Source organism: Myxine glutinosa, chromosome 4 (assembly GCF_964187855.1).
Source record: "Myxine glutinosa chromosome 4, kmMyxGlut1.1, whole genome shotgun sequence".
Lineage (NCBI taxonomy): Eukaryota > Metazoa > Chordata > Myxini > Myxiniformes > Myxinidae > Myxine > Myxine glutinosa.
In genome coordinates, this window is record NC_136264.1 from 203,133,931 (window position 1) to 203,158,635 (window position 24,705).

At 45.9% G+C, this 24,705-nt stretch overlaps 2 protein-coding genes across 9 annotated transcripts in view; one reads left to right on the forward strand and one right to left on the reverse strand.

The window, feature by feature from the left end:
- Nucleotides 1–2,766: 2,766 nt before the first annotated feature.
- TIPRL (TOR signaling pathway regulator) lies at nt 2,767–17,759 on the reverse strand. 7 transcript variants are annotated; one of them, XM_078776921.1, is made up of 9 exons: nt 17,419–17,759; nt 14,474–14,573; nt 11,545–11,724; nt 10,199–10,283; nt 7,288–7,419; nt 6,103–6,198; nt 5,950–6,009; nt 4,005–4,113; nt 2,767–3,582 (listed from the first exon to the last, which is right to left on the reverse strand). In XM_078776921.1, the coding sequence occupies exons 2-9, from the start codon at nt 14,569–14,571 to the stop codon at nt 3,572–3,574; spliced, it is 771 nt and encodes a 256-aa protein (XP_078633047.1). In that variant the 5' UTR covers nt 14,572–14,573; nt 17,419–17,759; the 3' UTR covers nt 2,767–3,571. The 7 variants fall into 7 exon arrangements, with proteins under 7 accessions (XP_078633047.1, XP_067970385.2, XP_067970386.1 ...); XM_068114284.2 differs by having other exon boundaries at nt 17,403–17,633; XM_068114285.2 differs by lacking the exon at nt 2,767–3,582 and having other exon boundaries at nt 3,806–4,113; nt 17,419–17,642.
- A 566-nt stretch (nt 17,760–18,325) lies between these two features.
- Nucleotides 18,326–24,705, forward strand: part of LOC137425652 (uncharacterized) — a 37,971-nt gene continuing 31,591 nt past the window's right edge. Inside the window, exons 1-3 of one of the 2 annotated variants that reach the window (XM_068114288.2) lie at nt 18,353–18,387; nt 22,057–22,408; nt 22,569–22,953. In XM_068114288.2, the coding sequence (XP_067970389.1) occupies nt 22,355–22,408; nt 22,569–22,953 (439 nt within the window). In that variant the 5' untranslated portion in view covers nt 18,353–18,387; nt 22,057–22,354. Of the gene's footprint in view, nt 18,406–22,056; nt 22,409–22,568; nt 22,954–24,705 lie in introns of both variants that reach the window. The other variant, XM_078776923.1, reaches the window with a different exon arrangement.

The following is a 24,705-nucleotide window of genomic DNA, read 5'->3' on the forward strand; positions in this document are numbered from 1 at the left end:
TCCTGCTCTCTGGCCACTTCATTTGCCCTCTGGAGTTTCCCATAATTGGTTCAAACCATGTCAAAAATATTTGCCCCCACTTCTACCTATTTTGGGACACCAAGCTCGATATGCTATCTCCTGGGCTTTGCTGTTGATCCTAAGAGTACCTTTTTAAAGAGGCCGCCATTGTATGCCAGTAAGTTGGCCAAATTCCTACCGCTGCAAGAGCAATGGCAAACCACCACCGGCATTCATGCTTTGCCAAACGACTGCTTCTGCAGCGCCACTGCTCCGCAAATGCCACGGCCCTCAATGGACCTGAAAACTCTCCAGAACCACAGTTCATAGAATACCTTATCCCACACCGTCTTGGGAAAGAAGGACAATTTCCAATCACAATCTATATTTCCTACAAGCCACCATTTTGGCTGAATCTCGACATTCCCCAAAACAGACAACGAGCGGCAAATTTGATTCGGCGAGATGGTGCAATATCTTATCCAAGTACAGTACTGCTACATTTGTGTTCTACAGTGTTCAAGTATATAATTCAATCAAAATAAATGAAGTTTTAAAGGTTGTAAAAAAATTCTGGAAGTTTACCGCCGTTGATGCAGCGCCTTTTACACCACCTTATTGAACCCGTTACACAAGTTATTCGTGAATGTTGTTTGTGTCCTTTATGACGTCCTTATAAACTAAGTTTGCTGTTTGGAATTATTTAAAATTGTTTGACTGCCAGACAGACAGAGTAAGAAAAATAAAATATCTCGCTGCTTTGTGCGCGATCGGGACGAGATTCCGTACAGTTTGCAAAATTCAGAGCCAAAGTACTGCTAAACTGCAGGTTCGTGTTGCAAATATAACATTCGATTGAAATCATGTCCTTCCTTGATTGTCGACCGCCTGATGGAATTAACCAATTGCATAACCCCGTTCTTCGCTTCGTATGCGCGGGGTAAAAAACATCTGCAGCCGTAATTGTATTAGCTGCTTCAACTCAGCACCTTCTCTGGAGATACAAACCGACACCCCGACACTGGCATACAATGAGCAGTACACATTGGCTCCCCGTTACGTAACAAAATGGCAGCGGTGAAATGAACTACACTTTAATTTAAGGTACCTTGCCTTACAATAGCTTCCTCAAATAAAAAGTACAGTAATGCAGAAACAATCACTTTATACAGGAAACAATATTTTGTAATAATTAAAAAAATATTACCCATTTAAGGGAGAGAGACTCCAATAGAGGTTCGTTTACCGACATAAGGCACGTGATTTGGTGCCTTGAAAGGTCTTTCGGGTTGAAGTAGTAAATAAAATCCAGGTTGACTGCACACCTGAACTCTTCTACTCCTCGCTTCTACCGTGCGTGGAACCATCTTCCTGACGCCATCCGAGGCTTTAAAAGCAGATTCACTGCCATCACATTTCAATCCTGACAAATCTCACACTCTTACTATGTCTCTCCGAAAAGATCGACTGGACAACCCTCCCATATACTTTCTCAACAATCCTCTCCAAGAAGTTCTGTCGCTCAAGATTTTGGGTCTCACTATCTGCCATGATCTTTCTTGGGAAAACCACATTTCCAAGCTGGCCTCCAAAGCCAGTCGCCGACTGGGCATCCTCCGTCGTGCGAAGTCCTTCCTCGGCACACCTGAGCTCCTCACCACATACAAGGCTTTCATCCGCAGCTCAATGGAATACTGTTCTCCCCTATGGGCCGGTGCTCCTGCCTCACACCTAGCTCGGCTTCACGCTGTTGAAACCAAAGCTTTCAGAATTATTGGAATCTCCCGCGATGAAGCTATCTCTGAGGGCCTTTCACTCACTCACCGCAGGCAGGTAGGTGGTCTTTCTGTCTTCTACCGACTCCTCTCCGGCCTTGCACCCCCAGCTCTCTGTGTGCTCTGTCCCCCAAATATTCCTACAGGTCGCACAAGATCTGCCAGCAACCCTCTGATGGTTAAACTGCCGAAATCTCGGCTCTCTGCTCACCTTCACTCTTTCATTCCTCTTTTCTCCCGCCTCTGGAACAAACTCCCTCACTCCCTTCAATCCCACTCCTCCCTCCAGGTCTATAAAACAGCTGTTCACCACCATCTCTTATCTTCCCCCATCCAAAACCTTGATCTTTTCTACCCCCGCTAATTCACCCCAGATCCACCTTGTTTGAAATTCCAACTTCTTTCCTGGAAGTCCTGGCAGTGTCCATATGTTTTATACCTCTCCCACCGCCCCCTTCCCATGCCCCCCCCCCCCCAAAGCCCTCGCCCTCTCTCAGATCTCTCGATGTCTCCATGTCTCTCGGTCCCTGCTCTCAAATGTTGTGTTTGTGTCCTTCCCCCTCTCTCCCCATCGTGTCTACCGCTCCCGATGTTATATGTTTTATGTGTCGGTTTGTCTTTCTGTGTGATTAATGTTCGCTCTTTCATTAATGAAATGTGTGATTAATGTTCGCTTGTAATGTGATTAATGTTCGCTCTTTCACGAGCCTCGATCTTGTATACAAAAAAAAAAAAAAAAAAAAAAAAAAAAAAATCTCACATCAACGCCATCCAGAGTCACAATCTTCATTAGGCCTTCCTAACCCAAACCTCTTACTTGCAGCTTGATGTGTTTCCTTCTCTCTTCGTATCCCGTTCTTAGATTTCCTTCCTTATTTTCCTGTCGGTTCATAACCTCTGTCACCTTGCTCTTCCATGAGCCTTGATCTTGTAAAGAAAAAAAAATGTATCAAGAGACACAATAGAAAAAAACCCCATGAATAAACAGGTATATCAAACAGCAAAGTGTTTATTGACCAGTGCAGAGGAGTTCCACTGCTCGTTTGTAACAATTGTGAACGAATTTCTTAATATATAGTGAAGAAGAAGATTCCATCTCCATTTTTTTAATTTCAAACTCTTACCTGCAAAGGTGACTTAGTCAATGAGAAATCGAATAAACACTTACAACACACAGAGTTGTATTTGTTAATGTGAACAGAAAAAAACAAAAAAACAAGAAGAAACAACAAGCAATATGAACAGCTGAAGGGTTAAAGAGGACATCAATTATAGGGGAACCGGACGAACGTACAATTATGTACAACTGCTTTAGAGCACGGCGTTGAAGAATGTAATTTTAAAATGAGAGACTATTCTGGGAAACGAGGAGCATGTCGCACAGACTCCTCACCTCCGTAGCCCTCACCGCACGCGCCTTTAACTCCCATCCAAAATGGCCATTCCATGCAAAATGGCGAACATACTCATGACGACGACGATGTACAAAGTATGTCGAATGTTCATCTTTCCAGGCTTTTCATCCGTTTCCGTATTTAGTCTCTTTCTTCACCTGTAAATATTCCCAGGATTTGTACTCCCCTCCCTCGCATTCGTCATGTCCTGCAATCTTATATCGAGGACTTTCGCTCAGGATGTTCAACCATTCTCCATACGGCTGATGGAGCCTTTGACCGACCAGAATCACATCGATCTCAACTTTGGCGAATCCAAGTGATCACTGCATGATGCCCCTCTTTTGGGGTGGTGGTCCATGGTAACGTCCTCCGGCGACCTCCATCCCATCCCGCACGTCGTCAGACCAATCCTTTCAGCAAATGCACAATTCACTTTAGACGGATAAAAGGTATTGTACCAATTAATATCACGCGGGGCACAAGACAACAGTGATCGCTCAGCACGATGTGTCTGCAACCTGCAGCTTGGTACAAAATTAGAAGTCAAGCATATGAAAACAAGAGCTGCCATATTGCATGTCCAAAGCATGAGGACGAGCACATTTGGGATTTTAACCGTGCGATCTAATGCAGCCAATGTGTTCAAACTCGTACGGACACACAAGTACCAAAAATATTTGGGGTAGTATCAACCGCCGTGACTTCCTTTACATTCTCTTATTCTATCAACTTGCTAGCTCCATTGTTTCGTCACCACTTCTCTCTCACTGGGGGCTACGTCCATCACAACACAGGACGCTTTGTGTCATGCTCCTCACAATATCTCCTTTACCTTCTGAGTTAACATCCGAGGGGAGTAAAAGCTTTTCGCTTTCCTCTTTCACAACGTGAAGGTGAGGAAAGACTGCCGCTGGATCCGAGAGCTCCGACAGAGAGAGGGGCTGGGACAGGGAAGAGAAAGAGAGATGCAATGACAAGGACATGGGAGAAAGAAGAATACAACCACGACTGTGAACCACTGACGCCCTTAAAAACAAATCCATGTCCGCTATTATAAACACCACTGCATTTGTCCCCCAATTGGAGGAAGACCCTCTCGTGTTCAGGCCGTTGGTGCTCCTATGGTTGGCAGCGAGTGCTCCGGAAGCATTGACGGAAAGAGAGTGGCAATCATATGTGTGGGAAAATTGCATGCTCAGTCAGGGATGCCCAGATAGCTCAGATGGCAGAGCACTGGTACGGTTTTCCAGAGGACCTGGGTTCGATTCCTGGTCTGGGCGTGTAATTTTCCCACATGTATCAATTAAAACTTGAAGAATGCGACTGTGTCGGTTTTTCAATTATTTGCTTTCAAATTTTCCAATCAGCGGTTTCCGAGAATTAATTTTTCAATTATTTGCTTTTAATCCAAGATGGCTGCCATACCACGTGACCTATGATGTCAGAATTATCATAAAAAACATTCTGCATGGATGTCACTCCTACCTTGAAAGTTTCGTCTCAATCGGACATATGTTTGCTGATAAAAACGAGGTTTAGCCCGTACGGACAACCCGAAAACATAATGCCTCCAGCAACTTTGTCGGCGAAGGCATAAAAACAACAACAACAACAACATGCATTTTAAGGCCATTTTCCCTGCTAGAGCGGGGGTTAGCCTTGCGGTCCCCATGACAATCTTCTCCATTTTGCCCTATTTTCTGCATCTCTCCTTGTTAACCCCCTTGCCCGCATTTCTTCTTCCACCATCTTTAGCCAAGTCTTTCTCAGTCTTCCCCGTCTTCTACTTCCTTCTACATTCATTTCCATCACTCTTCTCAACCAATCACTTTCATCTTTCCTCAACACATGACCAAACCATCTCAACCTGTTCCTCTTCACAGCATCAATCACAGGCTCTATTCCCATCATTTTTCGCAATTCATCATTTGTCTTCCTCTCTCTCAACGATACTCCGCACATCCATCGAACCATTCGCATTTCCACCCTTTCCAGCCTTCGTTGCTGCTCTACGTTCATTACCCATGTCTCGCTCCCATAAATCATAACACTTCTCACACATGCAGCATACACCTTTCCCTTCAGCTTCAACGACACTCCCCTCATCATCAGCACGCCACTCAGTTCCCGAAACTTCTTCCATGCACATCTCACTCTAGCAACCGTTGCCGAGTCTGATCCACCTTCTCCATTCAGCATGTCTCTGAGGTAGCAAAATGTTTTCACACCTCCCAGCTTCACGCCATGTCCAAGATCCAACTCAACATTTCCTCCATCTGCAGCTCCCTCTGTGCACACCTCACATTTGAATGTAGCTGCCACACTGGTTAATGACCCTCTCAGACCACTACATTTTTGATGAACCCACTCAGCGCACATTGTACATTGAATGGAGTTCACTCCGACACCCTTCCTGCACACAGCACACGGCCACTTCCCAGTTCTTTCCACCTCACCACATGCTTTACCACTTGCCATCACCTTCGTCTTTCCGATATTCACCTTCAGACCTTTTGTCTCCATAAGGCATCCATACGAAGGCATAAAAAGAAAATACTATATGTACATACCCAAAAAGCACATTTTAAAAAAATGCACCAAATATCAAATAGCTGAGAATTTTGCAACTCTCTGAACTTCTTCCCACCCTCCACCCACAACCCAACTACCATTTTAAGTCAAATGCCTCAAAAGAAAGCCACAGAAATAATCCTGCAATATAGTCACAAAATAACAAGAGTTCCTGGTTTGTCAAAAGATTATTTCATAAGACTCACTATATCTTTGATGTACCTCTCCTTTGTCACAAACTCTCTGATCAGATATGAAGTATCGACCTGTGAGGGAAAACAAATACAATATTCGAAATCAAGGGTCGATTAAAAATATTGATGACAAAATGGGTGAATGGGGGCAAATATATGGTGTACCTGGTGGTAGATACGAGTTTCATTGACTCTGATCACAACACCATCAACTCGAAGGAAAAACCGCAGCAGCAGGAAGAATCCACTTTGCATGACCCTCTTGGGTAGTTTGTGGGTGGGAACCATGGTAGAGGGGGTTGAGGGTTGTGATGAGTGGATGGAAAACGTAAGGGATGGACAGAAAAGGGGGGGGGGGTGGATGGAAAAGGGGAGGTTGCACGGAAAAAGGGAGGTGGCAGACGGATGGATGGAAAATGGGAGGGGTGGATGGAAGTGGTGGAGGGGGCGGGTGGGTGGCAGGAGAGAGGGGAATGGGGGGGGGTGTAATGGGAGAGGGGGAATGGGGAGGGTGTAATGGGAGAGGGGGAATGGGTGGATGAAGAGGAGTGGGGATCGGAGGATGAAAGGGGGGGAAATGGGTGTATGAAGAGGAGTGGGGATCGGAGGATGAAGGGGGGGGGGGGGTAGGAATGGTTGGTTGTATGAAGGCAGAAGGGGGAATGGGTGGATGAAGGCGGGAGGGGGAATGGGTGGATGAAGAGGAGTGGGGATCGGAGGATGAAAGGGGGTGGGGGAAATGGGTGGATGAAGGCGGGAGGGGGAATGGGTGGATAGAATGGGAGGGGGAATGGGTGGATGGAATGGCAGGGGTTATGGGTGGATGGAATGGTAGGGGTTATGGGTGGATGGAATGGTAGGGGTTATGGGTGGATGGAAGGGGAGGGGTTATGGGTGGATGGAAGGGGAGGGGTTATGGGTGGATGGAAGGGGAGGTGTTATGGGTGGATGGAAGGGGAGGGGTTATGGGTGGATGGAAGGGGAGGGGTTATGGGTGGATGGAAGGGGAGGGGTTATGGGTGGATGGAAGAAAGGATAGAAATAAATCAAACATTCCAGACTGTTAGATGGGTCACATTGTATGGCATTTTGGCCAGAAAATGTCCTTAAATCGGATATTAAGGTTTGATTCCCTTTTGACGATAACCTATGAACTACGGAATGCACAAATTCGGACAAATACATTAATCATGGGTTAGCCAACTACAACAGGTGTACAGGGAATGCCATTCAACACAACACCGACACAATCTACCAAATGGCAAATAAAAGGGTACAACGAACACACCAATCAGAGTGTAAAAGGACAGACGTCCCTGCACGCAGAGATGGCGTGTTTCTAAGTCGTACCACTTTCACAGACAGGACAGAAATTCCGTGATCGTGAAGCTCATCCTCAAAGAGCACAATATCCTCAAAGAAAAGAATCGGCTCCCGGTTCATCAGCTTGGCCTGGTCGATCCTTTCCGTGGTTGGCTGCACCTGTGAACAGCACACAGGCCTCAAACCGGAACTTAACCTCAGCAAATATCAAAAGGGTGCTCCCAATTAGAACTGGACTTTTGTTTATACCTGCAACTCAGTTTGCACGTTTATAACAAAAAATGACATTCGCTTTACTTTTCAAGGTATCCTCAAATTCTGTACACACTTTTCAACATCAGGGTCATCGGAGTGAAAACTTTTGAGGGTATAATTTTTTATTTTATTAAATAAAATAAAATAAAAGACAAGGGATTTTATTAAATAAAAGTGGATGCTTCGATCATTAGCCTTCGGTCATAGAATTTGACTTTGTTCCTCTGACAAAGGGCAAACGCTCCCAAACATCCACCGTGCCTCATTCCCCATGGTGGTAAATGTACCCCTTCCCACCGGCACACAGACGGCAGGTGTGTCACGCTCTCCGCTAATCTAGAACTTATTAAATGCTGATCTGATAAATGGAACGGTTCTTTCAATAATGACAAATCTGTCTCAACCTGTTGCTCCAAAAGGATCGTCAAAATGACCCAACGAGCTATCTCAATGGGGAGCCACTCAAGGAGTTTCAGTCCCTTGAATTTCATGTCATCACCCTCAGCCATGACCTCTCCTGGGCCAACTTGTATAGCAAAGCTGGCCTCCTAGATCAGCCCTGGACTAGGCATTCACTGTTGCTTCAAGTCAGTCCTTGGAAAGTCAGAACTTCTCTCAGCCTATAAGGCCTTTGCCCGTAGCTTAATGGATTCTTGCTCTCCCGTATGGGGTGGCACACCAGCATCACATTTGTCTCTCCTGGATACTGTGGAATCTAAACGTCACAACATGATTAACATCTCCACTGATGAGGCCAAATCATAAGGCCTGTTTTATACAGCCTCTCCTCCGCTCTCGCTCCTTCTGCTCTCCTAGCCCTCCGATCCTCTGCAGCTTCTCCAGGAGGCACGCAGTCTTCCAGTAACCCCCTCCAACTTCCAAAATCCAGGCTGGCCGACACCTCAATTCCTTTTGTTCTTCTTTTTTTCCATCTATGTAAAGTCTTCTGGAGAGGGTTCAACCCACTGTTCAAGCGAGCGGTGCACCACCATCTCACATCATTCCTCTCACCCAAATGCCTACAAGGGGTTTCCTTCACACCATTAACCCACCCGAACAACCTTCATCACTAATTCCCTTGTTTGTTATAGTAAAAATAGGACCACTGGACCTGCAGCTTATCTGGGCTCTGGCCTAATGTTGCAACCTAAATTTGGTAGCATTCTGAATGGTGGGTCTGGAGAAGATGATTTTTCCAAAGAATTGACTAAGTTGGCCATTTTGACGCACTTCTGGTCACATGATCGGCATGGCCTCCGCAATTTCACCTCCCTATCCTGGCATAATGTCGTAACCCAAATTTAGTAGCATTCTGACTGCTGGGTCTGGAGAAAAAGATTTTTGAAGGAATTTATTAAGCCTGCCATTTTGACACATTTGCAGTCACGTGACTGGAACGAGCTTTGCAATCCCGTTACCAGTCAGGAGCAGAACTTTGCTGCCAAATTTCAGCCAGATCGGCCCAGCTCTATGGCCGGAAAAGTCGAAATAGGTGACGGACGGATGGACGGTGCACGATGTGAATACTTTATCTGGAATTCCTATTCCAGATAAGCTCATAATATAATAAGCGTTATCTTGCAAGGAACTTCAACACAAGAGGAGGCCATTAGACCCATCAAAGCCTACACAATGGCTGCTAACTTTTGCTTGTTTGTCTGTGCTCTATCCTTATAAATTGCTGAGCATCAAGCAAGGAAGCAGCACATACCATTTTAAAAGTCTTTGATATGACTCGTCCGGGGTTCAAACGGCCGACCTCCCAGACTCAGAGGGGACGCTCGAACCATTATACCACCGAGTTTGGTAAAGTTTGACACAGTCCACTGTCAGTACGCTGACCCGGTACACAGCCCTTTTACCCTCGGTCTCTTCGCTTTTCCAAGTGCCGAGATTTTATACCAATAAAAAGCACCTGCCTCATTCCACAAACAAGGTGCTCTTTAATAAGGCTGCGTTTGATGGGCGCTAGACTCATCACAAGACTGACTGCATCTGAGTTTCAGCTTTATCGAAATTCCACAGTTTATGTCAAATTGGTTTCAGATAAAGAACGATGCTTCAATAACTCTTCAAGGTTTCAGACTTTTAGCTACATCTTAACTTTCCGACCAGAACAACTGGACCAGAATGAACCAGAACAACCAGAATGTGAAAAAGGATGTTTGCAAATTGAGAAATGTTGGAGTCACCACCTTCGCTATAAACTGTGAAAAGACTTCCTCTCTCCTGACACCCATACTCCATCCACCTACCAGCAACACCAATGCCTCACTAAGGATTTACAGCTGTACACTCAACACGATATCTGATTACGTTACTACATGTAGGGTTGAGGTCTAAACTGCCAAAATTTAATGGGAAAAAGGAAGACAAATGAGGGTGATATAAGAGAGGAAGGAGGTTAACTAGGGGAGTGTGAACAATCAAGGGTGACAGAAGAGAGGAAGGTATGGGAAATAACTTTTGGGAGAGATGCGAGTTGGGAGAAGGAAAGGAAGAGCATGTTTGGAGCATCTGAGGCTGGTGGAGATGGGGTGAGGGGGCTTGGGTGGTTGGTAAAAAGTGCCACCATATTCACGTACATAATAAATAACCCCCCCTGCGCCCCACCTCCAAGCAAAATAATGAAGTTCTAAAATGTATTTGTTGAAGTATAAAAGGTGGTATGCATGACTCAAACCTGCATACATCTTGAACCCGTCAGACAACCACGGTAGTCAGTCGTATACGTCCAATCGTATGGTTGGACAACATCCGCTGCCTGGCTGGAAAAGAGGGAAAACAAAGATAGCAAGAAAGAGCAATCAGAGATTGCAAACCCTCGCCAGGATGTATTTTCAGTGGTTTTTAAGGCTTTTGTGTTAAAACAAATATGGCGGCCGAACCACGTGACAGATGACGTCATCATTCTTTTTTTCTCCACTAATTTATTCCTAGATTATGCTCAATAAATTTCATCTTGATCAGATGAAGTTTTGTACTTGACAAATTATGACGTCATAATGGAGGCACCTATGGCATCATCATTAACATATTTTATTCCCCATGGAGAGTTCTTTACAATGAGCCATGTCTCAATTTTTTCTATGCAGCGCTTTCAGAGATATAGAGGTGCAAAGGTTTTCGGTTTTTCCAAGATGGCGGCCGAACCACGTGACCAATGACGTCATCATTTTTTTCTCCACCAATTTATGCCCACATGACGCTCAAGAAATTTCATCTTGATCGGATGAAGTTTTGTACTTGTCAAATTATGACGTCATAATGGAGGCACCTATGACATCATCATTAACATATTTTATTCCCCATGGAGAGTTCTTTACAATGAGCCATATCTCAATTTTTTTTCTATTCAGCACTTTCGGAGATATAGAGGTGCAAAGCTTTTCGGTTTTTCCAAGATGGCGACCAAACCATGTGACCTATGACGTCATAATTATCATAAAAAATTATACAGGTGGAGTTTCACCTATGGTGGAAATTTCCTGTCAATCGGACCAATGGTTGCAGAGAAAATCATATTTATTCCGTGCGACAGACAAATAGACAGACAAACAAACGGACTCAAATGCAATATCCTCTCCTCAAGCGAGGGTAATGACAAGGGTGTGGGATACAAGGGGATCCCATTTTTCACAAGCAAAAGAGAGCAAAAAGGTGGAAAAGGGGTGTGGGGGAGTTCCATTTACAGAGGCCAAGGCTCACGGAAGAGCTATATAATAGAGAGAGGCCAATACAAAGGCAATGGAGCAGTAACAGGCAGACAAGGGGCACAGGCACACACGAAAAGGACAAAACATAATCAGGACAACAATGGATGCAGAGACACAGCGCAATGAGGTAGGGAGAGGTGAATGAGGGGGTCATGCAAACAAAAAGGACAGGAAGGCCGAACATTCAGAACAGTTTGTGCCGCTAATATACGTTTGGGGAATTATCGACAGTTTATACAAACAAGGGAATGGATAAATTCCAGCCCATTTTTGACGTCTCATCACTCCAAAATCAAATTGGGCCATCACTCACCAACCCCGCTGCCAGGTCTCCGAGCAGGCCACGGTGAGGCCAGGCTGCTGGTGGGACACCTTGGCAAGGGCTGGCTGCGCCCGGAACTCCAGACCGTGTCCGGCGCAATGCATCACCGAGAGGGAATTCCCACCAAACAACATCTCGGGGAGAGCGGGCAGGCCCAAGGACCGAGTCATTCTTGGAATGTGAAAAAGGATGACTTTGATCAAAACAAAGTAGGTAATTGTTCCAAAACATATACAGGACATCGTCAACCCAAAACAAGAATCCTTTCCTTGAAGGATGTATTGAATGAAGGAGCTAATTAATGGCAGTGTACTCTCAGCACCAGCCATGGCATGGTGCAACCGGAAATTACCATGCCCTTGACCACATGTACCAATCTTTACTACCTGCCTCTACTAACCTTTCCTAACCCAACGTTAATATTTACAGGTTGCTGTGTTTCTCTCTCCCCTTCGCTTTCCTTTCCTCCTGCCCAGTGCTGTATATAGAGACTCTATTGTTCTATTCTATTGTTCTATTCTATTGTTCTATTCTATTGTTCTATTCTATTGTTCTATTCTATTGTTCTATTCTATTGTTCTGCGTGAACAGAATGATCCGGCTGTGTGATTGGTCAATGCGCATCACGTGGTCTCCATAGAGCTATTTTCCCTTCCAAGCAAGTTACTTCCGGGTTCGCATCTGCACAAAAGTGGCATCTTATACAGTATTTCGCTCGATTATGGTGGACTTACGGTGTGCTGTGCGGCAAGGGGCTGCCCTGTTCGACCAGGCGAGGCCGAAGAATGCACAGGTTCCCTCGTGACAAGAGCAAACATGTGATTCGGACAGCTAAACTGCGCATAGTTGGATGGTTCCCCTCTGCGTACTCGTATTTGCGTTCAGTAAGTACCCAATTGGAATCGTTCTATCGCGTTTCATGATCAATTTGAATGATGTACTTGATATTGCTATGAACCAATTGCAGTAAAACTCATCGGATGCCGACACGGCTCCAACTTAAGGGAGGCAAATGCAATAGGTTTGGCTCAAACGTTCTGATCCTTCATTGTCTGTTTCTTTCATTCATTCCTGCATTGCACTTGAAATTTCCTGCTTCAACTACATCCTGTCTCGTTGAATATAGTATTCATTATATGGGGCATATCGTCGATGGTCGATTACTTTGAAACACTGAAATCCACTGAGAACCACCACAGATTACTGTTTTTAGCTCAAATGTACTTTAGTCCGGTGAGCTCATGCGATGGAGCAGTGTCCGTGAGTGAGCGAGTGTAAATTCTTCAGTTTCAGTTATCATTATCGCTTCAACTACACACACGGTGTTGATGAAACTTGGCCACGAGCTTCATATGTGATGCCTAATAAAGGTGTATTGACCATATAAAAATCTGCACTAATTCGGGGGTTCTGCCGGGGGGAGAAGGTGGGGGTCACTCCCCAAAATAGATATTGTCTCTCTTCTATGAAACTACCCGACGTGCACGCTTTTGATGAAACTTGGCCACAAGCTTCATATCTGATGCCGAATGAAGGTGTATTGACCGCATCAAAATCTGCGCTCATTAAGAGGGTCAACGGGTGGGGAGAGGTGGGGGGGGGGGGGTTGACCCCCCAAAATATATATTTGCTCTCTTCTCCAAAACTACCCACACGGTGTTGATGAAACTTGGCAATAAGCTTCATATCTGATGCCTAACAAAGGTGTATTGACCACATGAAAATCTGCGCTCATTATGAGGGTCTACGCGTGGGGGGGAGGGGGGGGGGAGAGGGGGTTGAGACCCCAAAATATATATTTGCTCTCCTCTCCAAAACTACCCACACGGTGTTGATGAAACTCGGCAATAAGCTTCATATCTGATGCCTAACAAAGGTGTATTGACCACATGAAAATCTGCGCTCATTATGAGGGTCTACGCGTGGGGGGGGGGGGGGGGGGGGAGAGGGGGTTGAGACCCCAAAATATATATTTGCTCTCCTCTCCGAAACTACCCACATGGTGTTGATGAAACTTGGCCACAAGCTGCATATCTGATGCTTAATGGCAGTGTGTTGACCACATCAAAATCTGCACGAATTAAGGGGGATTACGGGGTGCGGTGGGAGGTGTTTGACCCCCCAAAATAAGTATGTGCTCTCTTCTCTGAAACCACACACACAATTTCAATGAAACCTGTTCACCACCTTCATCGCCCATGATGTAACAAAGTTAGTTCACAGCATTAAAAATATCAGGTAGTGAGAGGGTTTGGCGGAGGGAGGAGGGCGGGTTTGAGTGACTTGCTCCTGATCCAGGTGACCTTCAAGACCCGTGGTCATGTTTTTAGTTCTATCGCTGTGCAAATCTCTCGAGCGGTCCCTTATCAAATTGCAGACTGTACATTACCCTTTCTAACATAGATTTGTGCCTCCAAGTAATCCTGTCAGAGAGCTAAGTTCGATAAAAACGATAGGAACTATCGAACAATAGCGGTTCGTGCTACCGGTGGACATTGCGAGAATTTGTAATCCAACCAGGTTCAAATCGTATCAACAGCCAAACGATCAATATTACCACCTTTGGTTTAATCTCAGATTCTGAGGAATTTCTCCAGATATGATCTCAATAAATTACAAGGTTGTGGATGGCATATCTTTTAAACAAGGAGTTACCTTGCACGGGCCCCGCTCACTTGGTAGGCAAAATGGCGTCTGCCAGCGAGTTAGCCAGACTCTCTCCATATACGACACTGCGCCTGCCTCCTCTATCTCTCTCGCTACTTCCTTGTTCATTCATCCCCTTGCTTGTTGTGTGCAACTGTTGTCCCATTACCAGTTCATAAACTCCGCCACCTGGCTCTTCCATGAGCCTACACATCGTATAGGAAAAACAAAAGAAGAAACAATTGGGTTGTCGGCAACAAGCAACTAAACTTACTGTTCAATTTCCTCACAACCAGAGATGTGCGTTTTCTTTGCGACAAAGGTCCAAGGACCAAACGTGTATTTTTCCTCGCTCTTCTTTCGACTCGCCATGTCTGGTGAAAATAAAATGAACATCAGCTTTACCAGCGATCAAAATATCAACCAATAAAAATATAATTTAAAAATGCTTTCCCTATTGGTTCTCCTGTTTTAGCAGGTAGCTCATGATGCTGGGATTCCAGGGTCACGTTGTATCGACATACCTCTATAAAGTCGCACGACTGCGTCTGAACAGGGTAAACGTCATAACCACAGAACGTAAGATGCTGGATGATACCTCATTTAAGAGATCTTGGGTCCAGGCAGTGCATGCAGAGGTCTAAATATATCGATATTCATGCAATTTTGATTTGTATGCGTTTTCTTTGCACACACGCTGGTGGTGTATAGGCTCAGAGTTGTTGGTTCACACATCGACCAGGACATGACAAACCATAAAATGGTGTTTTCATGCATTTCGGTGTTTTTTTTTTTCCTCATCTTTTTTCTTTAAATAATGGGTGTGGTTAAAAAAAAAATGGGTGTGGTTGAAAAAAAAGGTGTGGAGGAATAAAATGGATGTGGTGGAATCATGGGTGTGGTTGATCGGATGGATGGGTGTGGTGCCGGTGGTCACCGAGGGTAAGGTTCGGGGACAAACGGAGGGCTGAGGGAAAAAATTCACCAAAGCCGCACCGCCGGGGCATGTCTGCACCGAATGGGGGTACGTGGACGAGGACGCGAGGGGTGCGGCAGGGCATAGGCCATGGAGCGTAGCCCGAAGCATTGGACGGAGCATGGTCCGGTACGTGGTCTGCTGTGTGGCCCGGTGCGTGGTGCGGTGCACGGTCGCAGGCCCTTCGACTTGTCGTTAGCGGTTACACCGCCTCTAACATGTGTGACGTTGCCCCAGCCTGCCTTTACACCCACCGGTAAACTGGCGAATGTAAAGGCAGGATGTTAGCCTTGGAGAGAGACCCCAAACTCTTTTTATTTGAACGGTTTGTATTTAAAAAAAAACAAAAAAAAAAAAAAACGTTTTTGTTTGTTTGTTTGTTTGTCTGCACGCGCTAATCTCCTGAACGGTGAAAGATAGGAGGAAACCTCTGAAACAAAAAATGTCGGGACGGGCCCCGGTAAGGTTATAGGCTAGGTGGCGAGGCCGGTCGAGGCCGCCTCGGCCGGGCTGGGCCCATTTCGCAATAAATCTTCTTCTTCTTTCAAAATTCTCTTGAAGTACAACTTATGCATTTAATAGGAATATCTGACTGATTGCAACACATGCTTTCAAAATTCTCTCTCGCGGGGCCCGACAGATTAAAGAACAAGGAATCGTTGAGCCCTAACTGATACTGGGCTCGCGTCAGACTTATGTACAGAAGATTAAATTCATTCAAAAAGAACCCGAGCAACGCCGGCTGCATTCAGCTAGTATATATATCTATAAAACCACAAACTATTTGGTCAATTATGTCAGCATATAATTACCTTTCCAGTGATTTACTTGTCTGAGAAACGTTAAGGACCTTACCAGTGACTACAGTACGATGCTATCAAGGGACATTCACAGCAAACTCCACTGGGAACCAATCCCCATACAACACCCAGTGGAACCGGGTCATGTGCTGGTGCACGGTGAGCTCCTGCACGAGCCCCAGATGGACGTCGACCAACCGGGGGATCGAGCTCCCAAGGAGGATTTGATCTTCCTTAAACCTAACCCGGACGCTCCATGGAAGTCGTGGTCATTTTTTCCTGCAGACTGAAGATCAAAGACGGTCCGATGTGTGACCGCGACATACCCAGTCAAACCTACATTTTCGCATCCCCAGGTCCAATTCCACACACCTATCCCTGTATTATATCCATCCGATACGCGAGGCTCGTCGAATTATCATGTCCACTGTGGTCAGTCATTAGGATGGTGGGGAAAGTTTGGAACGACCAATCCACATAACGGAGGCCATATATAAGGTGTGGAGTGAGAAGAGAAGGGAAAGGAGGTTTGGAGGAGGTCGGAGCACGAATTGAAGATGGAAGTCAGGGAGGGGGATGAAAGGGTCCTCCCTGTTTTTCAGATATAATATAGAGCTCCAAGCTGGAGCAACCTGACCACCTACATCCTCCCCATTCCACAACCAACTACCAAAGTTGGTACCTCGATGATCTACCTTCCAATAATGCGGTTACACATCAACCACGACTCATCAAACCTGCTGTGCGAAACACCTGATTTCGTGACACCAAGGACGAAGTCTGTGAGCGGATGTCATCCGTGTGCCACGTGTGTTCCGGAAAGACCGAACATCTTGGGATTCCCACGGAGGTGTCATTGGGTCAGGTGAGAGTGCAGAGGGTAGAGATATCCATGTCGGCTCCCAACGTACGCCAGTGTGTATTTTGTTGCATGGGGTTGTACATGGTGTAACACAATAGTTAGTTATAATATGTAAACACAATAATTAGTTAGTTAGTTATTTGACGCCCGGATGTTCTTGGCGGGACTTCCGGTGGTTGGTTTTTGAGTACGAGGACGGGGCGGAAGTTTGGTCTGGAGGTGCTTTACCTGTCGGTGGGTGCTGTACTCTGTACTCGCTTTGGAGTCATTTGTTCTGGATTGAATATACCGACCTTGGAATGGGAAGAAACCTTCCTCATGGTCCTTTGGTTCATCTATTTATATGTAACACCCACGAACATAAATCGGGTGTTATAATATTTAATAAGGTGAGCTCTTGACATGACCCAACAGGAAGCAGTAAGGTTTTCATACACCTATGGCCAAACACAACACCTGTTTCATACAAACGTCACTTCCAGGTCCAATGACCGAGGAGCCGAAGCGGCCGCTATGTCCCCAAATTATTTACATTTCACACCGAGAGGGCCATTTGCAAACTCACAGAACTTGGCACCCACCGTCAGCACCAGGTCCGTGCCAGCCACCACGACCCTAATGGACCCGGTCGTGCACAGCGGAAACCTCGTGAGCGATCGCGGCTCGCGCGCAACGTGCAACCTCAAGCACCATAAAGCGCGCGCGCAGCGCGGCCCGTGACACCCGAACGCCGAGACAATCGATTGGACCGTAACTCGTACGTGTGAACCAAAGCGCGTCCTCTTCGTCTCGCTTTGACGTCAATGGAGTTTTTCATCGACTTGTGAGGTACAAATATATTTTAAACATGTATCCTACACGACATGTATGAAGAGAACTCGGATAATGGAAAGTTTGTGAGAAAAACAACAACAACAACGCTTCTAACTAAACAGCATCTCAAACGCTTCATCTTCATACACCGCACCTAGTGGGATCGTCATTTTGAGGTAATACTGTTGGTGTTAGAGTTTGAGGGATGATAACTGAAAATTAAGTCAACATTTTTCAACAGAGGAATGGTGGAACCCTGGGCTTTCCGTGGTACTTTTTACACACACCACTCCCCAAGTTGTACCTCGCAACCCAGAGGAAAACAATGGGAAGAAGAAAGAATCGAGGCTACACCATATTTATGCAAAATCAATGGAGAACTTTTTTTCTTTAATGACCTGAGCGGGAAATTATAAAAAGGTTCGCAATTTGGGTTTCCCAATCGTTCGTGGGAATGGGAGTCATGGAAACGCACGCTTAGGGAATGGCCGAGTTCTGTATGCGTGCGGTGTATTGGCTGCGTTCGCTGTTTCCTTTGTCAATGTTCTTGTTCTAATTATTGTTTGATGCGTTTTGCACTAATGTATCAAGTGTTTTGTAAGATTATTAATGATACCAGTGTTCATAATTAAAGTACTGGGGCCGGAGTGTGCTGTTCAATAAACATTCACAGGCACGAACCAACCAGCGAACCAAAACAATACAGATTTGTTGTGGTGGCGTTTCGGGGATTTTATGTGAGTCACACACACACTGTAAGTGTACATGTCATGTTACCGTGGTAATGCGTGTTATCGTGGTAATGCGTGTTATCGTGACTATGTCAGTGAGGTGGTTTTTGCGGTGTTTACAGAATCAATGCAACATTCCGCAGTTTGTTTTGCGCTGTTTGAACGGAACCATCTGAAAAACGGACGCATTTATAGGTCGCGGGAAGGTCTTTCCGGTTTTAAGGAACCTGAGTCAGAGGTCGATAAGTCTCCTCGTGGCGTTGACAAATGCTCCTAATTCTATTTTTCACTTGCACTTTCTCTTTAGGGGGCAGTCATCTATCTATTACGTACGCAAATGTTGGAATGTTGACCCCTAACTCCCTCCCTCCTCTCCCCCCCTCTCCAATACGGTATGCTCGAGACAAACCCTTCCTCGCCTCCTCCCCAACCCCATCCTACTCTGACTTCCTCCCAATATTTTTATTTTATCAATTCTTCCATTGTTTTACCTCCCAATCCCATACAATTTTTCCCTTCTCTTTCCTAAGCTTTAGAGTTTAGACCATATTCGGTGGTGCCATGGTTAGAGCGTCTGTTTTCAACATGGAGGTCGGTGGTTCCAATTGCACTATTTAAAAAGGACAGACAACCATAGGTTGACAACCACTGCTTTGACCTGATGGGCTCATGGCTTTCTGCATTGAAGTTCCTTGTAAGGGAACTCAAATTCCATGGTCAGGATAGGGCTGTACTATAAAATGAACGAGTGGTGGGTGATGTGCATACGTACTATATATATAAAACGGGTGCTTGGTGATGGGCATGTATTATAATAATGAGTGGTGATGGGCACGAGGTGTGGTAATCCTTATTTGCAAGTAAAATTTAAAGGTAAAATATTCCAAACCTGTAACTCCAACATTTTTTTCCAATGTACAAAAAAAAAATCCCATGTCGAATTTCATCCATTTTGGACCATATTTGGAGGTTGCTCAATGAGGTTGCAATTCTGGAATGTTGTGGCCTGGTACCTGCGGACTTGAAGCGAAAAGTGGGGTTAAGCATTTGGGTCCATACTGTCTGTCCTGTCTACAAACGTCGGTTTATGATCGAGAAACTTATTTGAAATTGAATGTCATATTTTCAACACGAATTGCTGTCAACGAGGGTAATCTTCCGGAATGTTGTTTTTCTACGACCTGTAAAATCTTTATTTTGTTTAAATTTCATTATACAGACTTGACATTTAATATGGAATATATATTTTTTCTTGACTTGGGTTTACTTTCTGAACTCAGTATATCAATCTGGTGAGTTTCTTTTACGCTTCGGTGATGTCTTTGTTGAAAGAACCATGTCACTGATTGTCTGTCGCAGCAAGAAGTCAATAACAGGATTATATCACAGGTGGCGTGACAAAATGTAAGGACAGGTATATTTGACGATTGGCTTCACAATCGGGTATATAAGGGTTGTTGCGTTCTGTATTAGTGGAAAACAACTGCTGCACGTCTAGAAATGTTATTGCCGCTTCCTCTGGAGATGGTCCGTCAACTTGACAATGCTGTTTGTCATGGAGTGGTGGCTTTACGAAATTACGGCCTGAAACAGCGTGCTATTGCTCGGCAGTATGGCATCACTCAAGGTCAGGTGTCAAAGATCCTGAAACGAAATGCTCAGAGGGGTGTCCCTACTCCAATACCGAGGCCAGGACGTCCACGCAGAACCACAAGGAGAGATGATCGCCAGCTGCACCGGTTAGTCTGCAATGGCCGTACCAAGTCAGCTAATCGGCTTAGGGCTGAGTGGCAGCAACTGACAAATGTGCCTGTATCCAGAAGGCTAGTCAACCAACGACTGGTTCAAGCAGGCTATCGTGCCAGGCGTCCCCTGAGAAAGCCGCGCCTGACCAGACAACACAGCCAGCGCCGATTGCAGTGGGCCAGAGAGCACCGTCAATGGCAGCGAGGAAATTGGAATCACGTGACCTTCAGTGACTAGTCTAGATTTCTGGTCTTTCGTCAAGATGGCCGCGTCCGAGTGCACAGACAAGTGCATGAAGCCCACCACGAAGATTGTATAGTGCCAAGAGTCCAAGCTGGAGGTGGTGGGGTGACCGTTTGGGCTGCTTTTCATGCAAGGGGCAAAACTGACCTGGTTGTTCTGAATGGAAACCTGAACCAGTTCAAGTACAGGGTCATTCTGGAAGAAACATTGCTTCCATTTGCTCGTGCAGCCTTTCGAGGAAACTTTGTCTTCCAAGATGACAATGCACGGCCTCATCGTGCTTGCATGATCCAACACTTTCTTGCTGACTGTGGTGTGGAGCATATGGAGTGGCCTGCCATGTCCCCGGATATGAATCCGATAGAGAACTTGTGGGCAGAAATAACGCGTCAAATCGACAACTTGGACCAGCAGCCGACCTCTGTGCGTGAATTGCAGCAGGCTATTGTCACTGCTTGGCAAGCGATACCTGTCCAAACCTTGGCAAATCTCGTGAACAGCATGCCTCAACGTGTACGTGCTCTCCTGAATGCTCGTGGGGGTTACACGAAGTACTGAACTGTAATTTTACTGTCCGTAATCCCAGTCATAATTTAGCTTTTGTTTTTGTTGAAATTTTTTTTGGCTAATGTGCAAAATAAAGAGATACTTCTGGAAAACGCACAGAAGTTTAACACAGTACTGTCCATGAATTGAGTTCGATATCAGTTTACATCACTTTCAAGGATCAATTTATTTGTTTCGAAATGTCAAATGTGTTTTTTGTTTCTTTTAAAGGTCACATTAACAAAATCTAGAATAATTTCAACATAATTCCAATGAACTTTTGGTTCTAAGTCATCTTGAAAAGTAAGTTCACCCCCACAAAAAAAATATTCCATATTAAATGCCAAGTCTGTATACTTGAACACTGAAACACAACTCGCATTTTTGACTCTTTCAAACCCCTTCTGTTTAGCAGTACTTGGACAAAATATTTCCCTGTTTCATTCAAATTTGCCGCTCGCAGAACACGCCCATGTCCTTGATTCTCAAGATAGCACAGGGTAATGTAATCTAAGACCTCTCTACGTACCTGCACCACCGCAGGTGGACAGAGCTTATGTTTTCAGTTCTCACCCTTATATGTCTGTCTGTGAGCAGGATATCTCAAGAAGTTGTGGACAGGTTTGGACGAAATTTGGTGGGCAGGTGGTGTGTGTGACGAGGATAAATTGATTAGAGTTTGGTGAAGATCTGGATCCAGATACTAGAATTTTTTAATTCTTGAAGTGATTCTTCACCATAAAGGGATGGGACCGGAAATGATGTGTTATGATATCACGAAAAGTTATGTCCGGATTATAACAAAACTTGGTGGATGTGTTGGATAGGTGACAAGAAGAAGTGATGACAATTTGTTTCAGGTTTGGAAGCGGATCCGGCCTATCGTTGGGGTGCAAAACGTAAACTGTTCAGCCTGACAGAGGGAGGTATGTGCTCTACTGAGTACTCGTTCTAGTTGGATTTGAAAAAGCGTTTGGCAGTATGAATATCGAGGGCGTATGGAAGACACTGAGACTGCGTGGAGTCCCAGATACATTGTTGTTGAAAGTTTTTACATTATTCACTGATTGAAATCAACGTGTTATTTGCGTTAAGATATTACCTCTTTCACTCATTCTTCTCCTTAATTAATTGTCCTAGCCTGGTGTTGGCTTAGCGGTTAGGGTGCCGGCTTGGGATCCTATAGATCCTGGGTTCGAATCCCAGTCGATTGCTACTTAGCGGTTAGGGTGCCGGCTTGGGAGCCTAGGATCCTGGGTTCGAATCCCGGTCGATCGCTAAATTAACACCAGGGGGGTTGACTCAGCCCGTCATCCTTCGGGGTCGGCAAATTGAGTACCAGTTCACTGGTAATTCCCTGTGTGTCACAAGAGGCGACCAACAGTGTTGGCGGCAGGAAGAGCACCCGGCCGTAAAACATTGCTTCAAAAAGGGGACCATGGTGCCCGAAAAAGGCCAACACCTGCTCTGCAGGGAAAAATGGCCTCTAAAGGTGGTGTACTCATTCTTCTCCTCTTTTTAACTCCCTGTTTAGCATTTCCGTATTTTGTCTTCCTCCCATCTTCCCAAGTGCATCGCTTTGCTGGATAATTAAATGACAGCGTTGGTTCTTTGACTTGTTGTGGAAACAACCGTGGTTGGGATTGTTGCAGGTCATGGCCGCAGCACAAGATGAAGGCTCGGAGGCTTCCCTGGCCTGGTTGCAGGCTCAAGGTCTGAGAGCTGAGACCGCCCGAATCGTGGTCACGGAACTGGGAATCAAGATCCTCGGGGTGCTTCGGGCCTGCTCCGGGCCAACCTCGACGACTGCGACGAAACTCTTGTCACTGGCTCGGCAAAAACTTCCTTTGTCGGTATTTACTGAGTTCCGTTGCTTTGTTGAGACGCAATGGGCAACAAGAGACGACGAGAGCTCCTCAGAGGCCGTATCTGTCCAAACTGGTGACCCGAAAGCTTCTGCAGGATTGCCCGGAACTCGAGATGCCTCACGTTATGGCCATAAATCAAGCAGTCCAAGCTCGAGTGATTCGAGTGGAGGTGAGAGTTTGGTAGACAATGGTGCCTCTCGATGTCTGTCATGATACGAAAGCATACATACATGTATTTCTGTTTTGTAGATTTATGACTTGAACACACTTGTGATGCACCAGGGCTGACAGGATGGCCTAGACGCCCTAGAGGTACACACACTCTCCTCTAAGCTGTCTGACCTAGGTACTAGGTTTGAATCCCGACCCAGCTATAAATATTCATCCCGGTGTTTCACAGACAGGGCGATTCATCAATGCGTGTGCCGTCCCCCAGCTAGACGTTAAACAGGCGTCCTGTCTGCCAGCATTAATTGGTGGACGTTAAAGATCCCACTCGGTCATTTGCGAGGAGTAGATGAGCTATCTCAAGCACAATGGGCAAATTCCCACCATAACCCAAACAATTCCTGCCATAACCAGCAGAGGGCACTGCATCAGCGGCACGGCTGTGCCTTCAGTCAATGATGCTACCTCGCAGCCTGGTGCTGCATACGGATGAAGTTGTGATATACCTGCTTTAAACAATAACGAGGTGAGATTCTCATTTGATGGACTGTCTGGGCAAACGAAGACTCGTACCTGCAGGTTCTTCTTCCTCTTGGCAGCATATCTCCAGTTCAATCAGATGGCGATGAAACCTTCTTGTGTTCCGACTTGTATGCTTGCTTAAGCAGGGTGGGTTTGGTGGGATCAAAGTTTGGACAAGGTGTAGTGTCTGGGAGCCGAACTCAGCACTCAACCTGTGGGCTGTGACCCACAGCGGCGTGTCTTCATTGGTGCGCTTCCTCGAAGTCGACCCGGCAACCCGTTGGCCTTCTATTCTTCTGTTGGTGATTTGAATTTCACAAGTTGCGTTCATGTATCCTGCCCCTTTCACTGTACTGTGGGAGCCTTCCCAAACGTGAGGTGGCAGTGCTGTGGTGAGCATTGCCAAATGTGGGGTGATAGTGCTGTGGTGGGCATTTCCAAATGTGGGGTGATAGTGCTGTGGTGAGCATTGCCAAATGTGGGGTGATAGTGCTGTGGTGGGCATTGCCAAATGTGGGGTGATCGTGCTGTGGTGAGCATTGCCAAATGTGGGATGATAGTGCTGTGGTGGGCATTGCCAAATGTGGGGTGATCGTGCTGTGGTGAGCATTGCCAAATGTGGGGTGATAGTGCTGTGGTGGGCATTGCCAAATGTGGGGTGATAGTGCTGTGGTGGGCATTGCCAAATGTGGGGTGATAGTGCTGTGGTGGGCATTGCCAAATGTGGGGTGATCGTGCTGTGGTGGGCATTGCCAAATGTGGGGTGATAGTGCTGTGGTGAGCATTGCCAAATGTGGGGTGATAGTGCTGTGGTGAGCATTGCCAAATGTGGGGTGATCGTGCTGTGGTGAGCATTGCCAAATGTGGGGTGATCGTGCTGTGTTGAGCATTGCCAAATGTGGGGTGATAGTGCTGTGGTGAGCATTGCCAAATGTGGGGTGATTGTGCTGTGGTGAGCATTGCCAAATGTGGGGTGATAGTGCTGTGGTGGGCATTGCCAAATGTGGGGTGACAGTGCTGTGGTGGGCATTGCCAAATGTGGGGTGATAGTGCTGTGGTGGGCATTGCCAAATGTGGGGTGATCGTGCTGTGGTGGGCATTGCCAAATGTGGGGTAATAGTGCTGTGGTGGGCATTGCCAAATGTGGGGTGATCGTGCTGTGGTGAGCATTGCCAAATGTGGGGTGATTGTGCTGTGGTGGGCATTGCCAAATGTGGGGTGATCGTGCTGT

Bases quoted from the DNA above. Each gene is read 5' to 3' on its own strand.
- TIPRL (XM_068114285.2), bottom strand. From the start codon at position 14,571: ATGGCGAGTCGAAAGAAGAGCGAGGAAAAATACACGTTTGGTCCTTGG. The intron at 11,725-14,473 runs GTAAGTTTAGTT...TCACATTCCAAG, and splicing joins GGTTGTGAGGAAATTGAACA to AATGACTCGGTCCTTGGGCC. The intron at 4,114-5,949 runs GTGAGTCTTATG...TCCCTGTCCCAG, and splicing joins AGAGGTACATCAAAGATATA to CCCCTCTCTCTGTCGGAGCT.